We start from the raw sequence: 25,494 nt of genomic DNA on the forward strand, positions 1-25,494 counted from the left end.
TTGAACTGGATCATTCCATACAGTACAGAATATATGATCATCAGAACAAAAGACAAAATAGCCCTACACTGATCATGGATGACCGGCTATTTCTATCTTCTTAAACTAACAGGGATTGTATTTACTTTAAAAGTGACCTGCCACCAAAAACCCTGAAAATGACATAATGGAAAAGAAAACACAAAGCAAAAGCTGGAATACGCTTCAGCAGCTGGATACAAGTGTATAAACACTGTGACAGCACTGGATGTCCTGCAGATAACAGAGCCAGTATGCCTGTGGATCTTTAACACCCTGCAGCTCGTCTCAAGAACATTAAGATGTGAAACGAGCAATTTTAACCTGTAAAACAGTACCCTTAACTCATTTGGTTTCATTCATTACCTTCGTATTACAACAGTTACAAAACAATACATTTTACAGTGACTCTCACATTCCAGCTATCAAAAGTGGCCAATGTGAACCTACTACCAACTCACAGACTCACTGGATTTCCAGATGGTAATAAACTGAATACCATGTGAACACAGTGTTAAAAGCTCTTCAAACCCTGCACAACACCTGCACAACACCTGCATTTCCCATATAAAGCTATCTTGAACTTCAAAAACATGGAAAACTACAGCATAAATGAAGAATACTGTAAACAGAATAGAAAATGAAATGCTGATTTAACCTTACACATGCAGCATTCATGCAACAGAGTTCAGTCACTGAAACAATCTTGTATTTACAGCACAGTCTGCATACTGCAAGAGTGCAAACAGAAGTACATTCTTTATTTCTTATTCTTTAGACTCCTTATTTTCTTTTTGTACAAAAGTGCACAGTGTTATTCTTAAAAAAATGACAGAGTGGATAAGTGTTTTACATTTTATCCATAGGTTAGATTTACTCTTTAAAAAATTACACTCTTTGTATAGGCCAAAAAACTACTGTCTTACATTTAAAAAAATAAACAACAAAAACAAACAACGAAAACCAAAAAGTGAAAACTATATGCTAGAGTGGCAACGAAGTTAATTTATGTGTAGGCTGTGGTCTGATCAGGCTGATAAGCTGCAGCAGTAAAAATCACAACGGAATGCTGTAGATAAGGGGCTGTTTCGTCATCCACTAACAGCTGTGATTTCACTGTTAAACTGAAAAGAAGGTCTCAATTACCTTTTGAGTTTTGTGAATGCTTTCTGAAATTCTCAGTATGTTATCTCATAGGTTTAAGTAGCTGAAATTTCGCTGATGTCGTGTCCCATCAGGTTTTTAAAAGTAGCCTAGTGGAATACATGCTGTGGTACAGCTGAAATATCTGTTTTACAGTGGGTCTGTAAATGCCCCAGACAGTCAGCAAATAAGCTGCCCTGTTCATCACAGAGCAACCACCCAGCTCTTAGAATTATGCAATCATAGATTAATTTTGACTGGAAATTCTTTTGGTCATCTCATCACGCCCCTACTCAAAGCAGGGCTAACTGAAGGGAATCACTTTGTTCATGGCCTGTTTACTATTCATACGTACTGCAGGCAACCTTAAATGTCCTGCATTTAATACAGACATTTTTGTGCTGGTTGAGATTCAGATAGACTAGAAGACGTGGCAATAACTACAGCTGTTTTGTTTTTGTCTCCAGAATTTAGTGAGTCAAAAACAGCCTTGACAGCTATCACCAAAAGCTGAGGGATCAATATATTGGTTTTACTTTATTTTCATTTCAATGGTACACTCAGATAAATAAACCTATGAAAGTTAGCACATTTTGCTTATTTCTACAAAGAGTTGAGAAATAAAACAAAAATGAACAAACATATGAATCTCTAAAAATTGCTTCTGCTTGAAAAACATTTAATAAACTCTTGGTCTTTAAATGGTTTCACTCAGTTTTCTTTCAACTTGTAAAACATCACTAAAAAGCTGTAATAAACGACAGAGAAATACCTCATAGAATATAACTGTCATCTCTGTATTTATGACTTAAAATGCCCTCAGTTTATTTTCTGCTATACTAAATATACTTCTCATGTATTTATACTAAAGCAGACAGAGTAAAATAGTACTGCATTTTCGAAAGTACAATCTGTAAACTATACACTTTAAGATGTGAAAAATATTGCACGATACAGTGTTTCAAGAGATTTCTCCTGTCTTTATGCAAAGCAGTAACTTTCAGAGCAAGAAACACAGGATATATACTGGTTGTATATATCTAAAAAGCTTATATGATGCAGCAGAAATACTTAACAAGTGTCCATTCATCCATTTACTGTACTTGAACACATGTAAGGTATTGTGTTTTGTTGGTTTTTTTTTTGTTTTTTTCTCTCCATATATTACAAAAAGAAATCAACTGTAACAGCAGGAACAAAAGGAGTTAGGTCAGCACTCCACTGTTACATATGTTACGATTTTCTTTATGATTTAGGTGGAGAAGAAAAAATTAAGAAGGAAAAAGTGTTTATCAGGTCCCTCGATTAAAATGAATTAACATATTGAAGCAACACACAAATTGAAGGAATTTACAGAAAGACTAATTGCTAGAATAACTGAATTAATATATTTGAAAAAAAACAAGTTTTATATATGACATCTATATGTATTCATACATGAAAATGAAAAAATGTGATAAATAAAAACCTAACTTCAAAGGAAAACCAGACTTACAGACTGAACATATTCAAGAGTTTGGCTAAAGTAATCTGGTTTTGGCTTGTGTTCATCACTATTTTAAAATTAGCTAAAAAGAAAAACAATAAAATTTGAGAACTCATCTTGTTTCTATTGTACTCTACTCTAACTAATGTCCAGCAGACTTCAGAAGACACTTAATACACACAAAGATCTGGAAACTTCATCTCATAGACTGGAACAGATTGGTAATGAGCATGTCCAGCAGTAATGGTCATCGTTCCTGAGGGGCTAGGTGGAGGTCTGTGTAAGAAGAACAACCAATACATATCATTCATAATAATACAGATAGCATTTTAGCTTTTTTTCCCCACCTTTATAAACTAATACCTGAGATAAAAATGTCAACTAATTTTTTTTTTCCTCACAGCCATCAGTGCTTTATCCTGATCCTGAAATTAATGATATTATCATCTCTCAATTTTTCATCAGGGCCCTTTTCTAAATCAACACATTGCTGATGTTATAGAATTATGAAAATGCACTTTTATTACCTATATTATTTACACTGCACAATAGATGTGCATGAACTCCCAATAACAATGTTTCACATGATTTTTGTACTATTTTGGTTGTTCAATTTCTAAATTTCTCATCCAGACACAACACTGGGAAGACAACCACATTCCTTGATACTTCCAATATACATTAAAATAATAAAACACAAAAATGTTTTTAACTCATTTAAATGTAACATCACAGCATAAATGCTCATAAAATCTCCACAACTGGGGTCAGTTATGGTCTCTTTGATAAAACTGAAAAAATTCAATTGAGCAATCAAAATTGGAATAGTCAGTTTCTTGATATTCTTCACTAAGTAAAGAGTTCAAAATAATAACAAGAATGTAAAAGTAACTCTTTTATACAACTGCTTTCAGCAGTCAATTATTTTCTGCCCATTACATGTGTTTAAAAAAGCTATGACATTACCACATTAAAGTAGTCACAATTGCTTTATAATTCTTTATTTTTCTTGCATACAGTCTTACCGAATAGTGAGTTCCAAAATCTGGGCAAGTCTATCATGAAGCAAATTTGCCTGGAAAAAAAATAAAATTAAATTTAATGATTAATTACTCAATCTTGAGCAGAGTTAAAACAAACATGCCAGGCTACACCGCAGTGTATTATTGCACATCTGTACCTGGTAACTCTTAGAAGCAGTTCCTGTTTAGACTTCCTACTGCTGTAATGATTCTGGGCCTTGAAGAGGCATGTGAAATTGAGTGAGCCTACCTTGAAGCACAAGGCAAATTTTCTTGTCGAAGACAGAAGTTACACATTAAATTACAAAAAAATATAACACGAGGTAAATACCATTTTGCTTATCCCAGGATGAAATAGGGATGTATAATGAATCGAGATTTCAAAGACAGTAAAGATGACAGTAAGGTGCAGAATGAAAAAAATTGCCATTCCTTTTAAAATGATGTAGCAGCAACAAAAAGCACATTTTAAATAACTGTAATTTCCCAGTACAGATAATTGATATCACAGAGACAACAGCTGAAGACAAAGAACTGAATACTACACTTCAGCTGCAATAGCAGTAGCCTCATCCAGCACACCCCTAGATGCTCACACTAGCATCTTTGAAGTATATAACACATTTCAGAAACTCACTTTGGTTTCACACTGTGCTGCAATTTCTTCAAATGGTGCTTTTTGGAACTTCTCAATCACAAGGCGCCTTTTTTCTTTTTCTTGTTCTTCAAGTCCATTGTTATCTTTAAAAAAGATGAAAAAAATAAAGACAGTTTAATCCTGCCCATCAAGTATGAGTGATTTGAACCTGTGTTTTGTCTTCTTTTACACTGCATTTCGATATGTGCTCTGGAGAAACAAACAAGCAACCACACCCTACAGCAGTGACACAATTTCAGAAAGCTGATTTGAGGACAATTTTACCCCTCCTTACCATGTGCTCTGACCACCAATAAACCCTTCCTGTTGTTTTACTGTCTGGACACTTATGACTCCACTTCTCATTCACAGAGGGATGGATCCTCCCTTCCAGTATCATGCAGACAGCTGGGAAGGATTTATTTTTAAACAGAATTTGGAATACAGGCCAAGTGAACCTACAAGCAGCTGGAACTTTTCAGCATCTAACAAATTATTGTACTTCAGCAATTAGTTTTGGAAAACTGTCAGACTGAATGACTCTTTAAAATGTTAGTGTATCTATTGTTTAAAATGTCAGTGTTCAATCCACATTTTTTGACAGAAGTTTAGTAGGCTGGACTGTATTTAATTAGTAACTACTTAGAGAGTTATGAAGCCTAAGAACTCAGTTTAATTGCTGAGTGTTTTTGACAACCACAACAGTATCTTACAATCTAATTCCTGAATGCTCTGAAGACTTTGAAAAATCTCACAATTTGAAGATCTCATTATTTCTAGGCTAGGCCTGAAAAGTCAAATTTCATAGAAGAACATTTCTGTATCATTCCACTCAGTCACATGAGTTTCAGAAAATGAATTCACTAAAATTATCACGACTTCATTTCAGAAACTTAGAAATAAATGGCTGAAATTTTAAGCACTTGACTAGCTGATTAAAACATATGTAATACTTTAATTATGTTATTCTGGCAACAAATTTTCTCTAGTAATTCCTCAGTAGCCTAGAATTACGCTGTTAAATGTGACTATAATAAATCTTACCAATTGCTTTCTTCAAAGCTTCAAAGGTGATTTCCTCAGTATTATCAACCTAAAGACAAAGATTAAACCCTTAAACATCACACATCTCAGACTTCTAAAAGCCATGGAACAGGATGAATGCTGAAGGATAAAACAGAAACAGCTTTTTCACCACATAAGTTCCTAATGGTTTTATCTGAAGTTTCCATATCAAAGAGATCCCTAATTCTCTATTGATAATCACCAGAATGGTTGAATTTCCATGTAAAACTACTATGATGTAGTACTATGAACCGATGCTTGCCTGCTTCACTTACAAACACTTGAAAAATAAAAGCTGAGCAGCTTTATTTGTTATCATTACTAGCCTGTTCTTATACACAAACAATAGATCAAAATAATCACTCAGGCCAAAGTTTTCTGACCCAAGAATCGTTCCCAAGGATGACTGAGGAAAATTTTAGTGAATGACAAAAGCTTTGGAAAAGGACTTGAATTTCGGCAGAACTCTTCTTTGGGTCAGGAACAGCCTGAGGTGTTTCTATACTGATATCTCGCTGATGATTCTTAGCTCCCGAGAGTGACAAAAACTGCTTCTTGAGACAAGTTGTCAATGTGATGTTAAAATAAGAGCTGGTAGTTGATCTGTTCATTTATCAATATGAATATGTTTGCTTTCTACTTCATGAGAAATTGCTTCAGGCTACAAAATCACCAGCACAGAGATCTTTGTGTTTTGCTTCTTTACATGTGGGCTTCTGTATGAGAAAGTCTTTTTTTATAGTGAATACACTGTAACATATTAGGCAAGAATGCTCGGACAGGAGAACAGCATACAGTTGAATATAACACAGTCTAAGCTGAGAAACCATGTTACTTCAACCATTCAAAACTAACTATACGTAAGTAGGCAGCACTTCTTTCTTACAAACGTGGTATGAATGATTTGTTCGATATCAAAAAGTTACTTCACTCAATTCTAACAACTACAATAATCTTGGTTATATTTCAAAGTGTTTTGCTTGTTTCTCATAAATTTATATCTGATTTTTCTGTATCTTAAAGCATTGTATCAAGAAATAAACACAGTATCATCTGAAGTATCATTAGCATAAAGCAAAGAGTAACAATAATAACAATGCAAAACTGAAATATTTGTTAGGTAATCCTAAAAGAAGGCTGGTTCACTTGCAGCAATATTTTATTGCATTTCTAATTAATATTCAGCTTGACTCCATCTATACATTCTATGTCTAGTCTCTGTTTTTCTCTTTAAGACAATAATGGTAGAATTCACCTGCAGACACAAACACTTCAAATACAACAGCAAATCTTAACAGCCAGTGGCAATCTGGTTAAGAAAAAAGCAGCAAATCTTTGAAGAAAATTAACTGGAGATGGATTTATTTTAAGAAATAAATGAACATTTCCTTACTACTTTTTCCTTCCTCTGTCATTAAAGCTCTGTGTGATTTAAACTCTTCTGGTCAGGTCTCCCAGCAGTCTCACATCTGTCAGACCCATGTTGATGAACATGACCCTCAGAGATGCTTCAAATGATGCAGGGATACACATGCAGGAGTTTTATTCAATTCCACAAAATGTAAAGGAAATACTTCATTCAGAATATTCACGCATAAAATGTTAAGTTATTAACATTATATGCAGGTATAGTAGCTGTAGCTGTCCCTGTTCACTGCATGGGAGTTGGCAAGATGACCTTTAAAGGTGCCTTCCAACTCAAAAGATTTTATGATTGGGATATTTTCATAGAACAGTATCAGCATGTTTGCCAACACACTTCTGTACCTGCAGTACAGAAGAATAGAAAATAAAATAAACAACCCAAAACAATTAACAATGCCAGGATTATAAAAATCTAGACTTCCTGGGAAAACATAATTTCACAGTTGTTCCTACCTCCAGCAGCAAATATGCTGCCTTAAAATATCTTATTATCATACCTTATCCTCTGTGTTGTTGCCTGGTAGAATATCCACCTGAATAGATACTGTGTCCACAATGCTTTTCCTCCTGGACAGTCTGTCCTCATCTAGAAACAAAACAAAACACTAAACCAACAGGGCTCACTTTATGTGTAACAGCTGAAAGATGAATGATCAAGTTTCCACACATCAGATGCAATTTGTTTCTATATGCTATTTAAACCCAAACCATCTACTTCATCGTTTGGATTACTGTGAAAAAAGTTTTCTGTTTTATAATCCAGTCAGAACAGTAAAAAAAAAAACAAACAAAACCTCTTTATTGTCTTTTCACTCTCATTCTAAGTCTCGTGAATTTTTCCTTTACAGTCTATAACTTAAAAACAAAAATAAATGAAAAGAAAAACTAAAAAGTAAAAAAAGATTTTATTCAATAAAACAGCATAGCACATGATGGCATACTGCTGCAGAGTCATTTATAAAAGTTTAAACTTTTTTCCTGGCTGTGAAATCTAAATGGTAAGGTCTTAATTTGAAGGTATTCTGAAATGGAAAAGGGTTTACTGGAAGACTGCTCACTAACAGAGAAAATAAAAATTTCTCAATGGAAATGAACAACAATCCTCATTGTTTTTGCTACAAATATCACACTCAGCAAGTCTAAAATTTATTCAGTGAAGAAAGAAATTCTCTCTGCTTATTAATTTCTACAGTCAGTAAGTCATTCTGATAATCTTTTGAAGCAGCCTTAGATCGACTATGCAGATACTAAAAGGAACATGATTTCATTAATGTGAAAGATTATGATCAAGCTATCAATCACTAGATAGATTTTCCTTTTGCGACTGCATTCCCAAAGCAAGACACCAAGTAATCATTTCTCACTTTTGACATATTAACATGAAACGAGAAAAAGCAAAAATAGATTTAAAGAGATGTCATGAGGAACCTCTGACAAATGGCGATGCAAATAACCTGACTTACATGCATTTCATTTACAAAACCACAAATTGCTACGTCGCATTTTAGATTTCAGCTGAGATTATGATATTGGGAAGTGGGATCTTTTCATTTTCACTGTAGAGTCAGAAGCACAAAATGCACTTGATACTAAGAAGAGGGTAAGGAGAATAGCATAAAATGCTCCCTTCCAGATGGTAATTTATTTTGGTTCTTTGTTTAAACCACTGTGCAAAACACTTTTGCAATGCAAATACTGAGCATGATCAGAGTTTGTTCCAGCAGATCCTTGTCTTTTACAAATCAAGTTTCTGTCATATAAATGAAATATTATTTTAAGATAAAGAAGCAACAACTGAACAAGCACAGTGAAAAACACCTGAGTTCTAGCTATCTTTGCCAGGCTCTCAGAGGGTTTGAGTATTTGAAGTGGCATTCTGAAGAATTTATCTGATTTTTAATCCCTAATGGCTCAACTGGTACAAAACCGCACACAGAGAGGGAAACATCTCAAACCATGAAGGGTAAATGCAAGACTGAAGCATCTTGGCTGCCATCTTGCTGCTCTCTCCTGTAATTGACATACATACATAAACCAGAAGGCACCTTTTTTTTGTGATGATTTTGGATATAATTCATTTTCTATGGATGCCTAGCTATTCTTGTCTAGTAAGTGTCCATTCTATCCTAATATCAAGATATTAAGTGGGAAAAAAAATAAAAAGTGTAATTTGCTGCTGTTTTCTGTTAGGCTTTAATGATGCAAGAGTCATTTCCATACACATAAAGGATGCTGGGGTCACAACAGGATTGGGGGAAACCCCAATAACCCCATGGGCTGGGGGTGATATCCACTCAAAGGGCTGAAGGAAGAACTTTGAGGTTATTTCATTGCCAAAGTGGGAAGTCACTGCTTGGGGCATGGAGCACAATTTCAGATCCTTGAGAAGAGCATCTTGGGGTCACATAAAACTTTTTGTGGGATTTCATTGGGAGGAACCAAGGGCAGGGAGAAAGAGAACATGGGGAGGAAAAGCACAGGGTAAGGTCATCAATCTCAAGCAAGCAGGTTGTTGGTCTGTATACACACCTGGACTTACTTAGCCTTAGCAGTGACATCCTACTACACTCCATTTCTAACTTTCTGGGTGAATAACACTCTTCTGTGTAGGTGAGTACATCAAGGTCTGAGTACAGAAAGTGGAGTGAGGGCACACAGCATCAGTGTGTGATAACAAGGCAGTGTCAAGCTTGGCAGCTCAATACTGACCTCCGTAAGTGAATGCAAGTTAGGGTTTGTTCTGAGGGGCAGGCAGCTGGAAGATTTGGATACCAGAAGGACTAAGAGTTCTAGACTGTCTGCTACATACTGCATGGAGCCTAGAGATCATAGGTTCATAAGGTTGGAAAGGACCTACAAGATCATCTAGTCCAACCATCCTCCTATCACTATCCCTACCCAACTACTAAATCAAATCCCTTAGCACCTCATCTAAACGCTTCCTGAACAGCGCTAGGGATGGTGCCTCAACCACCTCCCTAGGCAGGCCATTCCAGTGCCTGACCACTCTTTCAGAGAAAAAATTTTTCCTCAAATCTAATCTAAATCTTCCCCGGCGCAACTTGTGGCCATTCCCTCTCGTCCTGTCATTATTTATCAGGGAGAAGAGGCCCACCCCCTCCTCACCACAACCCCCCTTCAGGAAGTGGTAGAGTGCAATAAGGTCTCCTCTGAGCCTCCTCTTCTCCAGACTAAACAATCCCAGCTCCCTCAGCCGCTCCTCATAAGACTTGTGCTCCAGACCCCTCACCAGTTTTGTTGCCCTTCTCTGAACACGCTCCAGGGCCTCAATGTCCTTCTTGTAGTGAGGGGCCCAAAACTGAACACAGTACTCGAGGTGCGGCCGTACCAGAGCTGAGTACAGGGGGATGATCACCTCCCTGCTCCTGCTGGCTACACTATTTCTAATACAGGCCAGGATGCTGTTGGCCTTCTTGGCCACCTGGGCACACTGCCGGCTCATGTTAAGCTGAGCATCAACCAACACCCCCAGGTCCTTTTCCTCTCTACATTCTTCAAGCCATTCTGCCCCAAGTCTATAGCATTGCATGGGGTTATTGTGGCCAAAGTGCAGGACCTGGCACTTGGCCTTATTGAACCTCATCCCATTGAGCTCAGCCCAGCTGTTCAGCCTATCCAAATCTCTCTGAAGGGCCTCCCTACCTTCAGGCAGTTTGACACATCCTCCCAACTTGGTGTCATCTGCAAACTTACTGAGGGTACACTCAATTCCCTCATCTAGGTCATCAATAAAGATATTAAACAAGATGGGCCCCAAAACTGACCCTTGGGGGACACCACTCGTAACAGGACGCCAGCTGGACTTAACTCCATTAACCACTACCCTCTGGGCACAGCCCTCCAGCCAGTTCTCCACCCAGAGAAGAGTGAACCTGTCCACACCATGGGCTGATACCATCAGTACGGTCCATACCATCAGTATGTGTGTTGCTGGGCACAAAGGACATCTGCACCAGCAGCTGAACTGGGCCTTTGTGCACTGGGGTGCACATCCAGGTGCCAGTTACTGGGGACACTGGGAAGTGGGATCCAGTGGTGGCTAGACAGTGGTGGCTAAGCCCAGTTACTGGAGAGATTCACATAGAATCACAGAACCATATGTTGGAAAAGACCTCTAAGATCATCTAGTCCAACCATCAACCCACCACCACCTTGCCCACTAAACCATGTCCCTCAATGCCACACCTACACGTTCCTTGATTCCATCACCTCCATGAACAGCCTGTTTTGATGCCTACCACTCTTTCCAAGAAGAAATGTTTCCTAATATCCAACTTGAACCTCCCCCGGCACAACTTAAGGCCATTACCTCTTATTCTATAACAAGTTACACATGAAAAGAGGCCTATGTCCACCTTGCTCCAGGCTCCTTTCAAGGTAGATGTACAGAGCTGTAAGGTTTCCCCAAAGTCTCCTCCAGACTAAATAATCCCAGAACATATTTCAGTGCATAGGTTCCACTAATGGACTTGAGCAGACAGAGAGAGGAACAGGATGAGGCCACTAGTACTGTTGGTCTGAGTACAGTGCGTGTCTGGCTGTTGTTCCACATGGGCAATTGTTCACACGTGTACATGAATGGGTTTGTCTGTTTGCATGCCATTAGTGCACTTTCAGCTTGACAAAATTGCTCACTACTTAGACAGTTTCAACAAACCAAAGTAAACAGAAAAACAGTATTTTTAGTAAGCAGAAAAACCCAAGTTAACACTAATCCAAAGAACAGGGTTTTAAGGTTCAAAATGTACATTTAACAGGAAAAGGACTCTAAGCAATTTCAAAAGGATAACAGATCAATCATTCTTTCAGTGTTATTACCTTCACTGTGCCCAATATAATGTTTCATCAGGACTATTATCCAAAGCACAAACCAGTTTCCAACACTATTTGTCATCCACTTCAAAATAATAAGCAACTGGTCTAAAAAATATGTTTCCCTCAAGATACAACTTGGCATGATTTACAGCTGTAATGCATGTCTGGAATGTCATACATTTCAACTCTGTAGATACTAATTTGTTAAGAATTAGAGAGAGAGAAAAAAAGTCACTTCACCTGGAGATTCGTTTACTTTAGCAGAAGAACATAAAAGGACAAGAATGATTACAGGATTCAAGTTTCCAGAGTAAACAAAGTGCTAAAATCCCCATCTATCATCCTTTTTACTAAACTGATTAAGACACCACATTTCTGCACAGACTGTTCTCTAAAATGACATCAATATGCTAGGAATGAAACAAATCTTCCCAGTTAAGTGTTGAGTCCCTTTCCACATGCCCAGTAGAAGTGGAACAGAATTTCTTCATGAGGAATATGAAAAAAAACAGCAACAAAAAGATCTGCACCTGGAGACAGAATTACTTTTTATATTTCATTTATGAAACAGAATCTACCCTATGCTTAACTCCTGTGTTTACAATTCAACATACTGCTGGGAAAAAAATACTGAAGCATGAAAATATATGATAAAATCTTCAGATCTTCATTTAACTTAATACTGTTCAAGTAGAAATTAAATTGAATTGAAGGGAATTAATTACAATTTGAAATAAATAAGTGAATGACAGCAGTTATGTTAGTAATACATTTACTCACCCTCATATTTCATTAGAAAATACCCTCAGCTTTATAAAAACCTATCAAAATGAATCAACATTCTGTGAGCTTCTCACAGCTTCTTTCAACTTTCAACCAAGTTGTTGTAATTTCACTCAAAGAGGTAATTGGTACTATCACAAAATCACCTACGGCCCTATCACCTGTTCAGGGAAATAAAATAGGAAGCAACCATAATTTAGAGTTCTAAATTGAGAATAAACACTAAAGGCAAATGTTGCAGCTTCACAAAGGCATACTAGGAAGGAGATTAAAAAAAAAAAACAGAAGGACACAGTAAGTGCTAAGCAATTTCTGGCCTATTTGTCTAAAAGCCTTCTAGAAGCATTCTTTTCTTTTGGCTGGGCACATCCTATCAGTGCACACCACAGCTAGCAGGAGAGCAGGATGACCTACTACTCATTTTTACCTTTTGACTTGTGTCTGCATTTGTGGTATTTTCTGCCTAATGAAAACAGAGCTTCATTAATATATATATGTATACGGAGAAAAATAGTTAAGAGAGCATTTAAACATTAGCTTTCCTTCCCACTGAATAAAGAAGAGAATAAGGAACAAAAAGTGTATCTCTCAGACTGATAAGAAAAACAGACAGAAAAACAGTCAGAATTGTACGCCTGCACGTGTTACTAAACATACCATGATTAAAATGTATGTATGTGTATACCATGATTAAAATGTATGCTATGCATGATCTTTTTCTCATCATTCAAAAAGCTGTTAAGTGAGCGTTTCTTCCACCTGAACTCACTCAACCTTGCTGGTGTTAGAAATATCAAGATTAGTGTTCCTGTGTAAGAACGGATTCTAGGGAAGTTTCCAAGTAAGCTTTAGTAAGGTCATTTACCCATAAATGAATCTCATGTTCTAGAAGAGGCTCAACACAATTTTCCAATCAGGTCATCTATCTTTCTCATTCCATTCTCACTCAAGAATGTCACATACTACATAATCACTTGTACACTATTCACATATAATGGGTAGGTAGTATGAACTTCCACCAATTTTTCTTGTGCATACTTCACTTGAATCATATTTCCTGACACTGAGTTATCAGTGGAGACAATCATAATATTTTTTATTCAATTAACAACTGAATTTGACTAAGGTCAATAACTCAAGTCAGTAGAAGGCCAGATGGCAAAAGAAGAGGTTCTGTTCTAGTTGGTGACTGCATAAAAAGGATCAAGTACGCTAACTGGTATAATTCTTCCTCATCCAGTATCTCTAATTAATACAGAAATAATAACCATCATTGGTATTATTTTGAAAGCAAATGATTTCTTTGCAAAGATGTGAAGTAGCCTCAAGAACTTTGTACCTCACCTCCTGAATTTAAGGAAAAAAAATCATAAAAAGGACACAAAGTAAAAACACCAATAACAGTTTCTCATAAAAAAAATCTTGAGAAAAAAATATATATTATAATTAATTTTTTTTTTGCCAAACAGTCACACTATATTTCATTTGATGTGCTAACAGATGACACCTTAAGAAGGCAATCCCAATAATCAGTAGTTAGCAGTTTTACAACTTACCTGTTACCTGGGGTACGTATGGAACTGACAATCTTTCCACACTGTATCCACTGCCGCCTAGTGATTCTGCTATCTTGTTTGTCAAGAAAAATAGATTTTTCTCATGCTTCTCTAATGATTTTGGGAGGCTGTTAAAACATACGTTTGAAGTTATTATCTAACAATAGAGACCAGGTAATTGAGTAAAATATTTTTACATTGTATGCAAGCAACAAGAAAGGGCTAATGGTGATGATTTGATAGAAAGAAAATGTGATCAGTTATTTATAAATTGATATATACTTTAAAATATGTAAAATATATAGAACTGCAATATTTTATATTATTTCAACACTTCTTGGTTATCTGAAATACATTTCTCAACTAATCCACAACATTTTGAGAGAACATAGCTTCTGATAAATACAGAAACCTGAGAAAATATTAAATAAACAGTATTTGTTGTTTGTCAGCAACATGCCCTTGCCACAAAGAAGGCAAATGGTATCCTGGGTTGCAACAGAAGGCTACAGTGATGCCAAAAGTTTGCAGGAGATACTTCCCCTCTACTAAGGGTCACATCTGGAGTACCACATCCAGTGCTGGGTTCACCAGTAAAAAAGAGACTGAAGTGTTTTGAAGGAAAGAGAAATAATAAAAAATAAAATAAAATAACAGTTTCATTGAATGGCTTGGGTTAGAAGTGACCTCAAAGATCATCCAGTTCTAGCCCCATAGACCAGGCTGCTCAGGGCACCAACCAACCTGCCCTTGAACACCTGCAGGGGTGGGGAATCCATGACTTCTCTGGGCAGCACCCCGTTCCAGTGCCTCACTGCCCTTCCAGTAAAACATCTCCTCCTAGTACCCACACTCAATCTCCCCTTTTTTAGTTTAAGATAATTCTTCCATTGACTGGAGTTCCTCTCCTATGAGAAATGGTGGAGAGAGCTGAAATTCTTCAGCCTATAGCACAGGGAGGAAAATGCAGATGAGTAACTGAAGGGAGGGTGAAAAGACAGCAGAGCCAGACTCTTCTAGTAATAGAGGCAGTGGGCACAAACTGAAACACAGATTCCATCTGAATCTGACAGAACATTTATTTACTGTGAGCATAACCAAGCACAGACACAGCTATCCAGATGGCTGAGAATCTCCATGGAAGAGTAAGCTCAAATTTGGTTCTGGTCTTCGTTTGACTGCAGTAGGTGGCACTGCCTGAATGAGACTAGATGACCCGCAGAGATTCCTTCCAAGCTGACCCATTCTGTGTTCTGGAAATGCATTTTGCTGTGTTGATCCTTACAGCAGACACCATATTATGCAAACAAAAGTATATCTGACTAAAATTTAAAAGATGTAAAAATATCCAATTTCTTTTACATAGGTTTCTAATACTTGGTTTTCTTTTCTCTAACTTGTATACTACTGAACCCCTTATTTTTCACATTCACAAAATACTTCAACAATATGCAATTTTTAATAGTAAAACAGCAAATTTACTGTTCATTAATTAATATTCTATATCTACTTACTTGCATTTGTCTTTGAAAATTGTTTCTGGCAGAAAATATGATGCTTCTAGACTTCTAGTTTCGATGACCTGAAAAAAGACAAGGCAAACTGTAAAGATTATTTCCTATACTTATTACCTTCAATGACTAAAATGCCTTAAATACATTTACTGTAGCAGATTATCAGTCCTTCATTAATATGTATCTCATCAAAAACAAGCCCTTTACAATTCCTTTTAGCCAGAGAAAGATAACATGGCATTCACTGTTCTGAATAGAAATTCTGGTTCTCATGGCCTTGCCTATGTCGATACTGTTTCTCAAAGTCAGTAAGACTATAAAGTCTTACACACAACAGTGATATAGACCTTTATGTATAACATGCACAAAAAAAATACTGCAGGAGAGAATTCTTTGCATAAGAGTCAGCAAACAAAGCAGATGTTCAAGAAGCATTTAGATGAGGTGCTAAGGGATTTGATTTAGTAGTTGGGTAGGGATAATGATAGGAGGATGGTTGGACTAGATGATCTTGTAGGTCCTTTCCAACCTAATGAACCTATGACAACAAGGAGATAGAAGACAACAAACAACACTAGTGGACAGAAATAAAGATCAAGAACACAAGCAATTACTTAAAAGATTTTATTTGCTCATTATGTGTACTGTAACATGTGACTGATTACTTCATTATGTATTACCTTGCTGACATGCTGACAAAAGACAGGGACTGCAATCATCTGACTCAGAAAGTTCAGATATGCTGCAACCAACGCCATGACTCCACAACGATTAAACATTGGTAGATTATCCTCATTGATGATGGCAACATCCTGAAATACAAAGGGCAGCAATTACATTCTCCAAAGTTAAAAGGTTGTTGTCTCAAACACGTGGAAGTCAGTAGTAGTAGTAGTTATACGTCAGCTAATGTTACTATCTGATATGACGTGGAATTTACTATCTCTCCTCTTACAACCCTAATCTTTCAGCTCACTCTTGAGTTAGGTAAATACTGTTCTGAAATAGAAGAGTTTGAAGAACGTAACTCCTCTAAAAAGAAATAAACCTACCCAACTTTCTCAAAAATAGAGTACAAGGTAATAACTAGAAGCTTTTCTTTATTTCCACTTCTGGATCAGGAAAATTAAAAACAGTACTTTTAAAAATCACCCTTGTGTTGGTATGATGTATGATACATGAAGGGTTACTTAATGCTTATTAGCTTTCATGTTATTTTATTTACACTGTAAATATTATAAATATAACTGGAAATATTATTTTTTCTCTAGCAAAAATCCCAACTACATATTCATCAAGTGAGGATATGGTTCAGAGATGTATTTTAAAATTAAGGATGCACTCTGCATTTCAGAAGCTTCAAAATGTGGGCACACACAAGAGAACAAGTCTAGTCAGAGAGAGTGAATAGAGATCACAATACACAATATTGTAAAAAATTTCTTGACACATACTGGCAGAATTAAAGCATTCCAAATAATATTAACACAGACAGAGTTAGAAGATTCAAAGTTTCACTGAATACTGAATATCATAAGAGAAATGTTAAAGAATAAAGCCTCTCAAGACTGATATCATTTTAGCATAGTAAGATTAAATAGCCTGATTTGACAAAAGCTCCCAATCAAGCAGGTAACCAAAGGCTTTCTTCCCAAAAATATAATATGGAACACTGAAGCATGATCAGAGTTTGTAAAAATAAGTAACAAGTTATTAATGAAACTACTGGGCAGCCTAGGGAATGTTTCAACAGATTTCTGCATCTCCTCAATTGGATGAAGAGAGCACTCTGTTGAAGTTTTTAAACAAATCTGATTAGATGAAGCTGCAACATTAAATAAATTTTATACTTTTATATTATAAAGTATAAATTTATATTATATCCTTTAAAGGATGGATCATGTTAGGACCGAGTTACGTGATTTCCAATTTAAATATCAATATACAAATAACATTACTCACATTTGACTTCACAAATACAACCATTAACCAATGAACTCAATACTGATTCAGACTCATACCTGCAGAGCAATAGCTAATCGAATGAGATCAATAACCACTTCTTCATTAGCTAATTCAATTGTAATAAGAGCCAGAGATGTATATAGCAGCTCAAAGTTCTTTTGGACATTGTCTTCCTCTTTACAGCCTAAGTAGATGTGTCTGTACAACTGCTGACCGTGCTATAAAAGACGAAAAAGATAAAGTAAGTAATAAAACTCCAGAACAATTTAGGTTAGAAAGGGTAAATGTACTGTAGCCCAACTCCTGACTCAAAGTTTAACTCGTTAGATCAATTTGGATGAAGATTTAGCAAAAAAAAAACAAAACCCAAAAACTAAAAAAGCATATCTAAACATATACACACAAACAATTGCATGAAGACAACTAAGAATCATTCTATCCCCCTGTACTCAGCTCTGGTATGGCCGCACCTCGAGTACTGTGTTCAGTTTTGGTCCCCTCACCACAAAAAGGACATTGAGGCCCTGGAGCGTGTTCAGAGAAGGGCAACAAAACTGGTGAGGGGTCTGGAGCACAAGTCTTATGAGGAGCGGCTGAGGGAGCTGGGATTGTTTAGTCTGGAGAAGAGGAGGCTCAGAGGAGACCTTATTGCACTCTACCACTTCCTGAAGGGGGGCTGTGGTGAGGAGGGGGTGGGCCTCTTCTCCCTGATAAATAACGACAGGATGAGAGGGAATGGCCACAAGTTGCGCCAGGGAAGATTTAGATTAGACCTGAGGAAACATTTTTTCTCTGAAAGAGTGGTCAGGCACTGGAATAGTCAGCCACTGCCTAGGGAGGTGGTTGAGGCACCATCCCTAGTGCTGTTCAAGAAGCGTTTAGATGAGGTGCTAAAGGACTTAATTTAGTAGTTGGGTAGAGATAGTGATAGGAGGATGGTTGGACTAGATGATCTTATAGGTCCTTTCCAACCTTATGAACTTATGAACTATACTGCACATGAATATTGCACTGTCAGACACTGACACACATTTCTTACTGAAATATTCAGTAAGATATATTTATGAAAAGAATATAAATAAAAGTAGGTCTTGAAATGTTCTCCATCACATTCATGTAACTGAGGAGTTTCAAGATTTATCCATGTTCTCTTGTGTAAATGTGTGATTTAAGGAAGTCTTGAATAGCAAAGAAATAAAATTTTCTGGAAGGGGGTTAGAAGATGGATAAGGCTGACTTAAGACTTGGTGGTCCAGGGAAGAACACAGGCTATCTAGCAAAAGACCGTCAACATCAAAAGTAATTTTAATGTCATCCTAATGCTGTACTTTGCCAAATTTTGGTAAGAAAACTATTATTTCAACACACACTCACAAATGCAGACACGAAGGTAAAGAAGCAGTTTTATATGCAAGGTACTATGTAGTTTTACCCCAGCGTTCATAATGTGTAGAGGATACCGGTTTATACCAGGTGACATAGATAATTTTTACAATCTAAGAACTGATGCTTTATCTGTGAATGTACTAGTTCAGCTTCAGAAGGAGGAGGGCAATTGACTGTTAATATCTGCTCCTTAGGAAGAACGCATTCACTTAAATACTGAAGATTTTAAAAAAGTCTTTTTTATACTACTAAAATGAAACCTATAGCTCTTCAATTATACCTGGGGGCTAACAGTGGTACACTTCAGTACTCTGTTCAAAAAGGAGGGTAACAGCTATTACCAGAGCACAAGAGCTATAAGCACAGCAGGTTAGCTGTATAATGGGTATGGTATATCTGGAAAATATAAGTAATGAAATATTTCACTTCACTGGTAAGAAAGGCATTATATTGAAAACAAATGCATTTTGTGGACTTATAGTCCATATAGAATATTGCCAAAAGACTACTAAAATATCCTAAATTCAATATTTCCTTATGATAATGGCTATCACCAGTATAATTGGCAGGAAAAAAAAAGCACCCTGGCTTTGAGAAGATGGATATTGATGAAAAGAATTTGGTGTCCATGTCTAGATTAAGTACACCTTATTTTAAGTACTGAAATTCCTAAGTTTTATACACAATTGCCATAGGACTTCTGCACAGTCATTCAGAAACTAACAGACTTTTGGAGAATGTTAACTAATGCTCAAGTGTCAAAAACTTCATTTGAAAATAAAAAATCTCTTTCTTGTAAAATCAGTGCATGTCCTAATTTGTAGTTAACAGGAATCAAAAGCAAACCAACATAGGTTAGCTGTGAAACATAAATATATTATCTTAGTTGACAGTGATAAACATTTCTAAGGCTTGTTTCCACTCACTTGAGGAAGTTCTGTTTTCTGTTTGCAAATCACACAATTGTAGGGGTTGGAACAGACCTCTAGAGATTACCAAGTCCAATTCCTCTGCTACACCAAAAATCAGGTTCCCTGCAGTAAGTCACACAAGTAGGCATCGAGATGGGTACTGAGCAACTCCAGAAAAGGAGACTCCTCTAAACACTTTGGGAAGCCTGTCCCAGTGCTCTGTCACTCTGACAGTAAAGAAGTGTCAGTATGGAACTTCCTGTGTTTAAGCTTCTGCCCTTGGTTTTGTCATTCTGAATATATAAATAAACTCATACAGATAAGCTACAGTCAGGGATAACAGAGCACACTGTATACACATGCTTTCCATGTGAAAAGTAAGGAGATTAGTGTAAAGAGGTAATTTCAAACCACATAAGCATCACCTAAAGGCAAATCTCCTTTTTCTTTAGAACCAAGCTCACTCAGAAGTCAACTGGCACAATGTCCTGTAAAAATGTATCTTCTAAGGAGGTTCAATATTTCTTGAGACACAAGACATTGTACCAAGGCTTTTAAATAAGATTTTTTAATTATAAAAATCTGAAAACATAATGAAATTACATACATGAAAAGCTACTATTGTTAATTAACTATATATATGCATATAGATAGTTAGCTTTTCACTAAAAATTTGAGACTGTACAAAACAATCACACTGAGGATAAGTGAAATGCTGCACAATGGATCTTTTAACTATAGATAAATGTTTTCAGAGTCACGTTTTAGATGTACACTTATCTTATTTCACACATTCAAGGATCTTCACCAAAGTGATAAATGAAAATTTTATTCTATGAAACCATCTCTCAAGAACCTGTAGCACTGTACACTAAAGGCACTGCCATGTAAATTACAATCACTGATCTCTGCAGTGTGCTGCAAAAAGCAGATGTAGAAGAGAAGCAAAGACACTGGTTTATTACAGATGGAAAAGTTAACTTTGTCATTCCATTACCTTTTTCATGAAGCTCACGTCTTGCCTTGAAATTTTGTCTCGTTTTATCTTTAGATCAGAAACATCTGGTATTATTCTACAAAGGAAACCAAGATAATGCTTCACATAAAAAGTTGAAAAGGGAAGAGAGCAAGACATACAGGAACTATTTAAACAAATTTGGAAGCAATTTCCATTTTAAGCTAAGAACAAATTCAAATTTCATTTGAAGAAGCTGAACTAGAAACACAATTATAAACACAACAGATTTAATTCTTTCGTATAAAATACCAAATTCTGTCCCCCTGAAAGACATAATCAGCTACAAAATCACTTAAAACTGAAGATACCGTTATGGTCATTTAATGCATTCTGCACAGTCTTACTTGTTAAACTCTCTCCATCAATAAGTGACACAGAGCACTGGGCACTTGTCAAAATAATACATTAGCATTTAATATTTGAAAAAATACTTAACAACAACATTGCTCATCATCATTCAGCTACCAAACTAGAATTGAAATTAGGCCAAGGAAAACATAGAAGAATTACCTTATCCCTCTGAGTTTTGCTCTGTTGTCATGCCGATCAATGAGATTATGCAGTATTTCCAAAACCAGCTGCCTCAGCTCAGAGTCCTCCATAAGTGAAGGAGACAGTAATGGGTCCAGAAATGGAGCAGGGAGTGCATTAGTTATAGTTGTTGCTTTGTATCCTGAAGTCACCTGTTCATGGTTGAAGTTGAACATTAATGTGCACTGTGACAATTACTAACAGCTATCACTAATGTTTCAGCCGGGTTTTCCTGGCATCTGAGAAGTGGACTCATTTGGAAGTACTGTATCTGTTCTCAAAATTCCAAACATAGGAAGGATTGAAGGACTGTAATCCTTATGTTCAAATGAACACTCTAATCTGTTTTAAAGTGGTATTTTCCAACATCTATCATCACTTAGAAAAGGAAGAATACAAGTATTATTTATTAAACTTATAAGAAATAACCAGCATGTGAAAAGTTGCACGGGACAAAATGAAGAAGGTAATAATTTCAGCAGAGAATTTTTCATTTCAAGCAGTGATGCACATATATGGCAGCTGGTATACTCATGTGAGGGGAAAAATGAAAGGGTGAGAGCACGCGAGAGAGCTTCATGCACATCTTAAACCTAAACAGGATTCAGATACTGCCACACATAAGCTGTTGAGAAAATGAGGGGTACAAAATGATCAAAGGCCTTATTACATTAAAAGTAGTTATATGTTTAAGACTTTGCATAATAATTTTAAATTCATTACGTTTATTCCATAGCAGTACAGCATTTGCATAAGTTGCGTGCAAGCACTATTCCTAGAGCATGGTAAGTAGGAAGGAGTTTGGTTTGGAAAGGAGCACGAGGACATTATCAATGCCATGGGAAATAATCCAATCAATCTTTTTTAAAATGGGAAATTGCTGATTTTACAGACAGTAATATTGCAAATAAAAGTGCATATATTTAAGGCAGTGACAATTTGGAATTGTCTGCAAAACTTTGTCTGCCTGTGTGCATGCAAGATGATATTATGTTATTAAGCATTCTTTTTGCACAGAACCTATGATTACTCTGTGCTCAGTTCAATACACATCACAGGCAGGATTCTCTAACTTCTACCTTTTAAAACATGTGCAGTACACACCATATGTATACCTACATAAAATCTTTGCACGGAACACAAATTCCTTCCCATACTTTTTGACAATATTTATCAACGTCTGAGTAATTCATTAAGTATCAAAACATTAACTTTCATATCTTTGTGCACTGATGGGATTTATCTTTTGTATCCCAAAAGAACATTTGAAGCAAAATCCAACATTGAAAGCATTCAATATATTCTATACACAAAACCTGGATACCCCATAGCCTACCTAAGAGGCTATGCAATATCCCAAAAAACTGCCTAAGTTTCACACCAATGTAAATGGAAATTGTTAAAGATTAGGGAGATAAATATTGTCAGGAACACCTCAGGCAGCATAGATTCTATCTCAAAAAAAGACAGCGTGCAAGATGACTCCCCGAGGTTCTCTTTTATGATTTCTTATTCATAAATAAATTATAACAGTAACTGTTCAGCAATTCTGCAAGTCAGAGTCTAGGATTTCATATTCTGATCTGCAACTACCATTAAAAGTGATTTGCCTAACAACACATTTAATGGCAATGAAGGAATAGAAACTCCTTTTCCAGGAGAGCGTTCTACTTCAGTCATGAAATTGTTCTTCACACTATTTCACCTCCTTTAGTTAATAAACTGTTTTCAGCTTCTGCAGAAGCTAGGACTCTACAAGCAAAAGCCTCATATACTACCTACTTATGAATCTTACTAGCAGGACATACCTTGCTTTTACTGAATAACCAAGACAATTGTGGCATTTATATTATGAAGACAAAACAAGGCTGTGTAAGCAAATTATTTTGTTACATTAGGTACTTATGAGTCTTTTTTTTGCAAGCAGCATAATACACATTAAAATCATTTCCAAGACCACGGAGTGCAAATTTTACAGTTAAAACCAGCATTTGGGAAGTTCCTGACAATTACCTTTTAAAGACAGTTCCTCAAACCAACTCTTAGCAAAATAAGCTGAAGGAACTAAATCTTTAAGATAATCCCACCTAACACAAGGGTCAGAATTCAACAGTGCTTAGCTCTACATGAATGGAAAAAAAAAACTTCTATGTATGCTGCTCATCAATGATGCAAAAAGAACAAACAGCTGAAATCCTGTAATTGGATCAACAGTCGCTGCAGAATGATCCTTTGGAACTACAAGTATTTTGTCTCTTCAAGATACGAAGTGTTTTATTTTATCTTAGTACTTCATAAAATACTTCAAAAGTGTAATTGACAATTATCAGAAATACTCTTTGAAGCGTTATGTTTGAAAAACAGTCGTGATCAAGTATTTAATTATATACGTGGAACTTGGGAAACACTAGGAAGGAAAGAATAACAGTGCCTGAGATGTTAATACCTTGAAGATACGCACCCATTCCCACACTTCAAACACTACTAGCTATTCTACTGATTATAGCCTCTCATGTAAGAGATGAAAGTGATTTCACTTTGATGTTGCTACCATTACTATCCAAACTAATCAACTTAATCCACCCCACGACTTTCTTTTGCATCTGCAGATTTGATTGTAACTGATACAAAAGTGCTCTAAGAAATTGAGGCATATTCCCTTATCTGCTTGCAACACAAGTTGGGAAAATGTCGTCACAATTTTACTGAGTAGATCTACAGATCTATTTAATACAAACATACATTAAATTCCATAAGAATAATTGACGTATTTCTATGTATAACACACATAAAACAAAACACTGCATGCTTCTAATTACCAAATAGAGAAGGCTTACCATAAGTAAAGACCTCAACAACATTATTTGAATTCTTCTAGTTCCCAAATCCCTACAATTGGAAAAAAGGGGAAAATTAATTTCTTACCGTTCTTCAAAATATCACTCATCATCTGCAACATTATTTCTGGTAACTGATTATAGCAGTCTTGGAAGGGATGTGGGATAACCACAAGTAAGGAGCAATTAACTCCAAATGAGGTGCAAATGAGGTTTTTGAAAAGGACATTTATAGCAAAGCTTAAAAAAAGAAGCAGATACAACTGAAGAAGCAGTAAATGATATATGTGAACCAGATGCAAATCTTCACATTCAATTTTAAAATCCCCTTGTACATGAACTGTTCAACTGGCACATGCCTGACTTTAATTTCATATGAATCAATGCTCTGAATGACTTTTGAAGTGAAATGTAATTGAGGCTATTAAGAAGCCTGAACGTTTTTTCCTTCAAAACTGAAAGAACTAATCTGCAAAATCCACAAGAAGAACTGAAAGAATCCACTGATTTCTCAGACCACAGCAAACCACAAATAGCATCACTTAGCCTATTCTTTCTCTTCTCCTTTTCGTCCTGTTGGTACTAAAAAAAGGTAAGAACCTATCAGTACATAGCCACACTGTGCTCTCCTTGTGAGATCTTACACAATAAAAGTGTAGTTGGAGTATATTGCTTTCTTCAAAGGCAGTCTTTCAATGAAGCAAAAAAAGATGCACTTTCTTGATGTGTAAAACCCTTTGTCCACCAAATGAAAGAGGAAGTCTCTTTTAAAGTAAAAAGTTGCCCCCTGCTTAACAGTGGAGACTTCCACCTTCACTGGCTATAGCTTGCTATCTATTGCAGTTACTGGAATGTCTTGTGTAGCAGAGCCTGAATTTTCGGGACAGTACTGCAAGATTGTATCAGAAGTCAGGATGTATTAATTGGTAGTATGGCAGTTACTTAATCCTAGGTTTATAACAGGAGCCTGCTCACTTATGTTTTCCTATTTTTAAATAAAAAAGCAAAATCAAAAACAAAACACATTCACTGATTTCTAAAATTTATTAATTTTAAAACAGCTTATACAGAATGCAAAAAATCAAAAACTGTGCAAATTACATTGCTGCTTGAAATAACAGCCATAACTCAATTTCACTTCATCAGAAAACAAGCATTTCAGAAATTATGTAATTAACAGTAAATTAAGAAATTAATATCTGTATTAAGAAGAAATATCTGTAGAGAACAGAAATGCTTTAGTGAAAAATATATAGCAAATCAATCACGTTTTCTATTGGTGATATGTCTGAAAACTGAGCTCATGCTGCTGATGCATTTATTAGCTATAGCACTTAATGCAGCTTCTAATGAGACTCTGA

General features: G+C 36.1%; 1 protein-coding gene across 5 annotated transcripts in view; it reads right to left on the bottom strand.

Annotated features, from left to right (window-relative positions):
- Positions 1-1,054: 1,054 nt before the first annotated feature.
- EFR3A (EFR3 homolog A) overlaps positions 1,055-25,494 on the bottom strand; it is a 72,492-nt gene continuing 48,052 nt past the window's right edge. For 4 of the 5 annotated variants that reach the window (XM_065752400.1, XM_065752401.1, XM_065752399.1 and 1 more), the window contains 12 exons: positions 24,134-24,185; positions 21,276-21,448; positions 20,745-20,820; positions 17,507-17,668; positions 16,166-16,297; positions 15,486-15,553; positions 13,972-14,099; positions 7,294-7,382; positions 5,351-5,399; positions 4,307-4,410; positions 3,673-3,722; positions 1,057-2,923 (listed from right to left, as the gene is read on the bottom strand). In XM_065752400.1, the coding sequence (XP_065608472.1) occupies positions 2,818-2,923; positions 3,673-3,722; positions 4,307-4,410; positions 5,351-5,399; positions 7,294-7,382; positions 13,972-14,099; positions 15,486-15,553; positions 16,166-16,297; positions 17,507-17,668; positions 20,745-20,820; positions 21,276-21,448; positions 24,134-24,185 (1,189 nt within the window). In that variant the 3' untranslated portion in view covers positions 1,057-2,817. Of the gene's footprint in view, positions 2,924-3,672; positions 3,723-4,306; positions 4,411-5,350; positions 5,400-7,293; positions 7,383-13,971; positions 14,100-15,485; positions 15,554-16,165; positions 16,298-17,506; positions 17,669-20,744; positions 20,821-21,275; positions 21,449-24,133; positions 24,186-25,494 lie in introns of all 5 variants that reach the window. The other variant, XM_065752402.1, reaches the window with a different exon arrangement.

Source organism: Cyrtonyx montezumae, unplaced genomic scaffold (genome assembly GCF_038088225.1).
Source record: "Cyrtonyx montezumae isolate F1298 unplaced genomic scaffold, pur_monq_1.0 scaffold_8, whole genome shotgun sequence".
In the NCBI taxonomy this organism is placed as follows: Eukaryota; Metazoa; Chordata; class Aves; order Galliformes; family Odontophoridae; genus Cyrtonyx; species Cyrtonyx montezumae.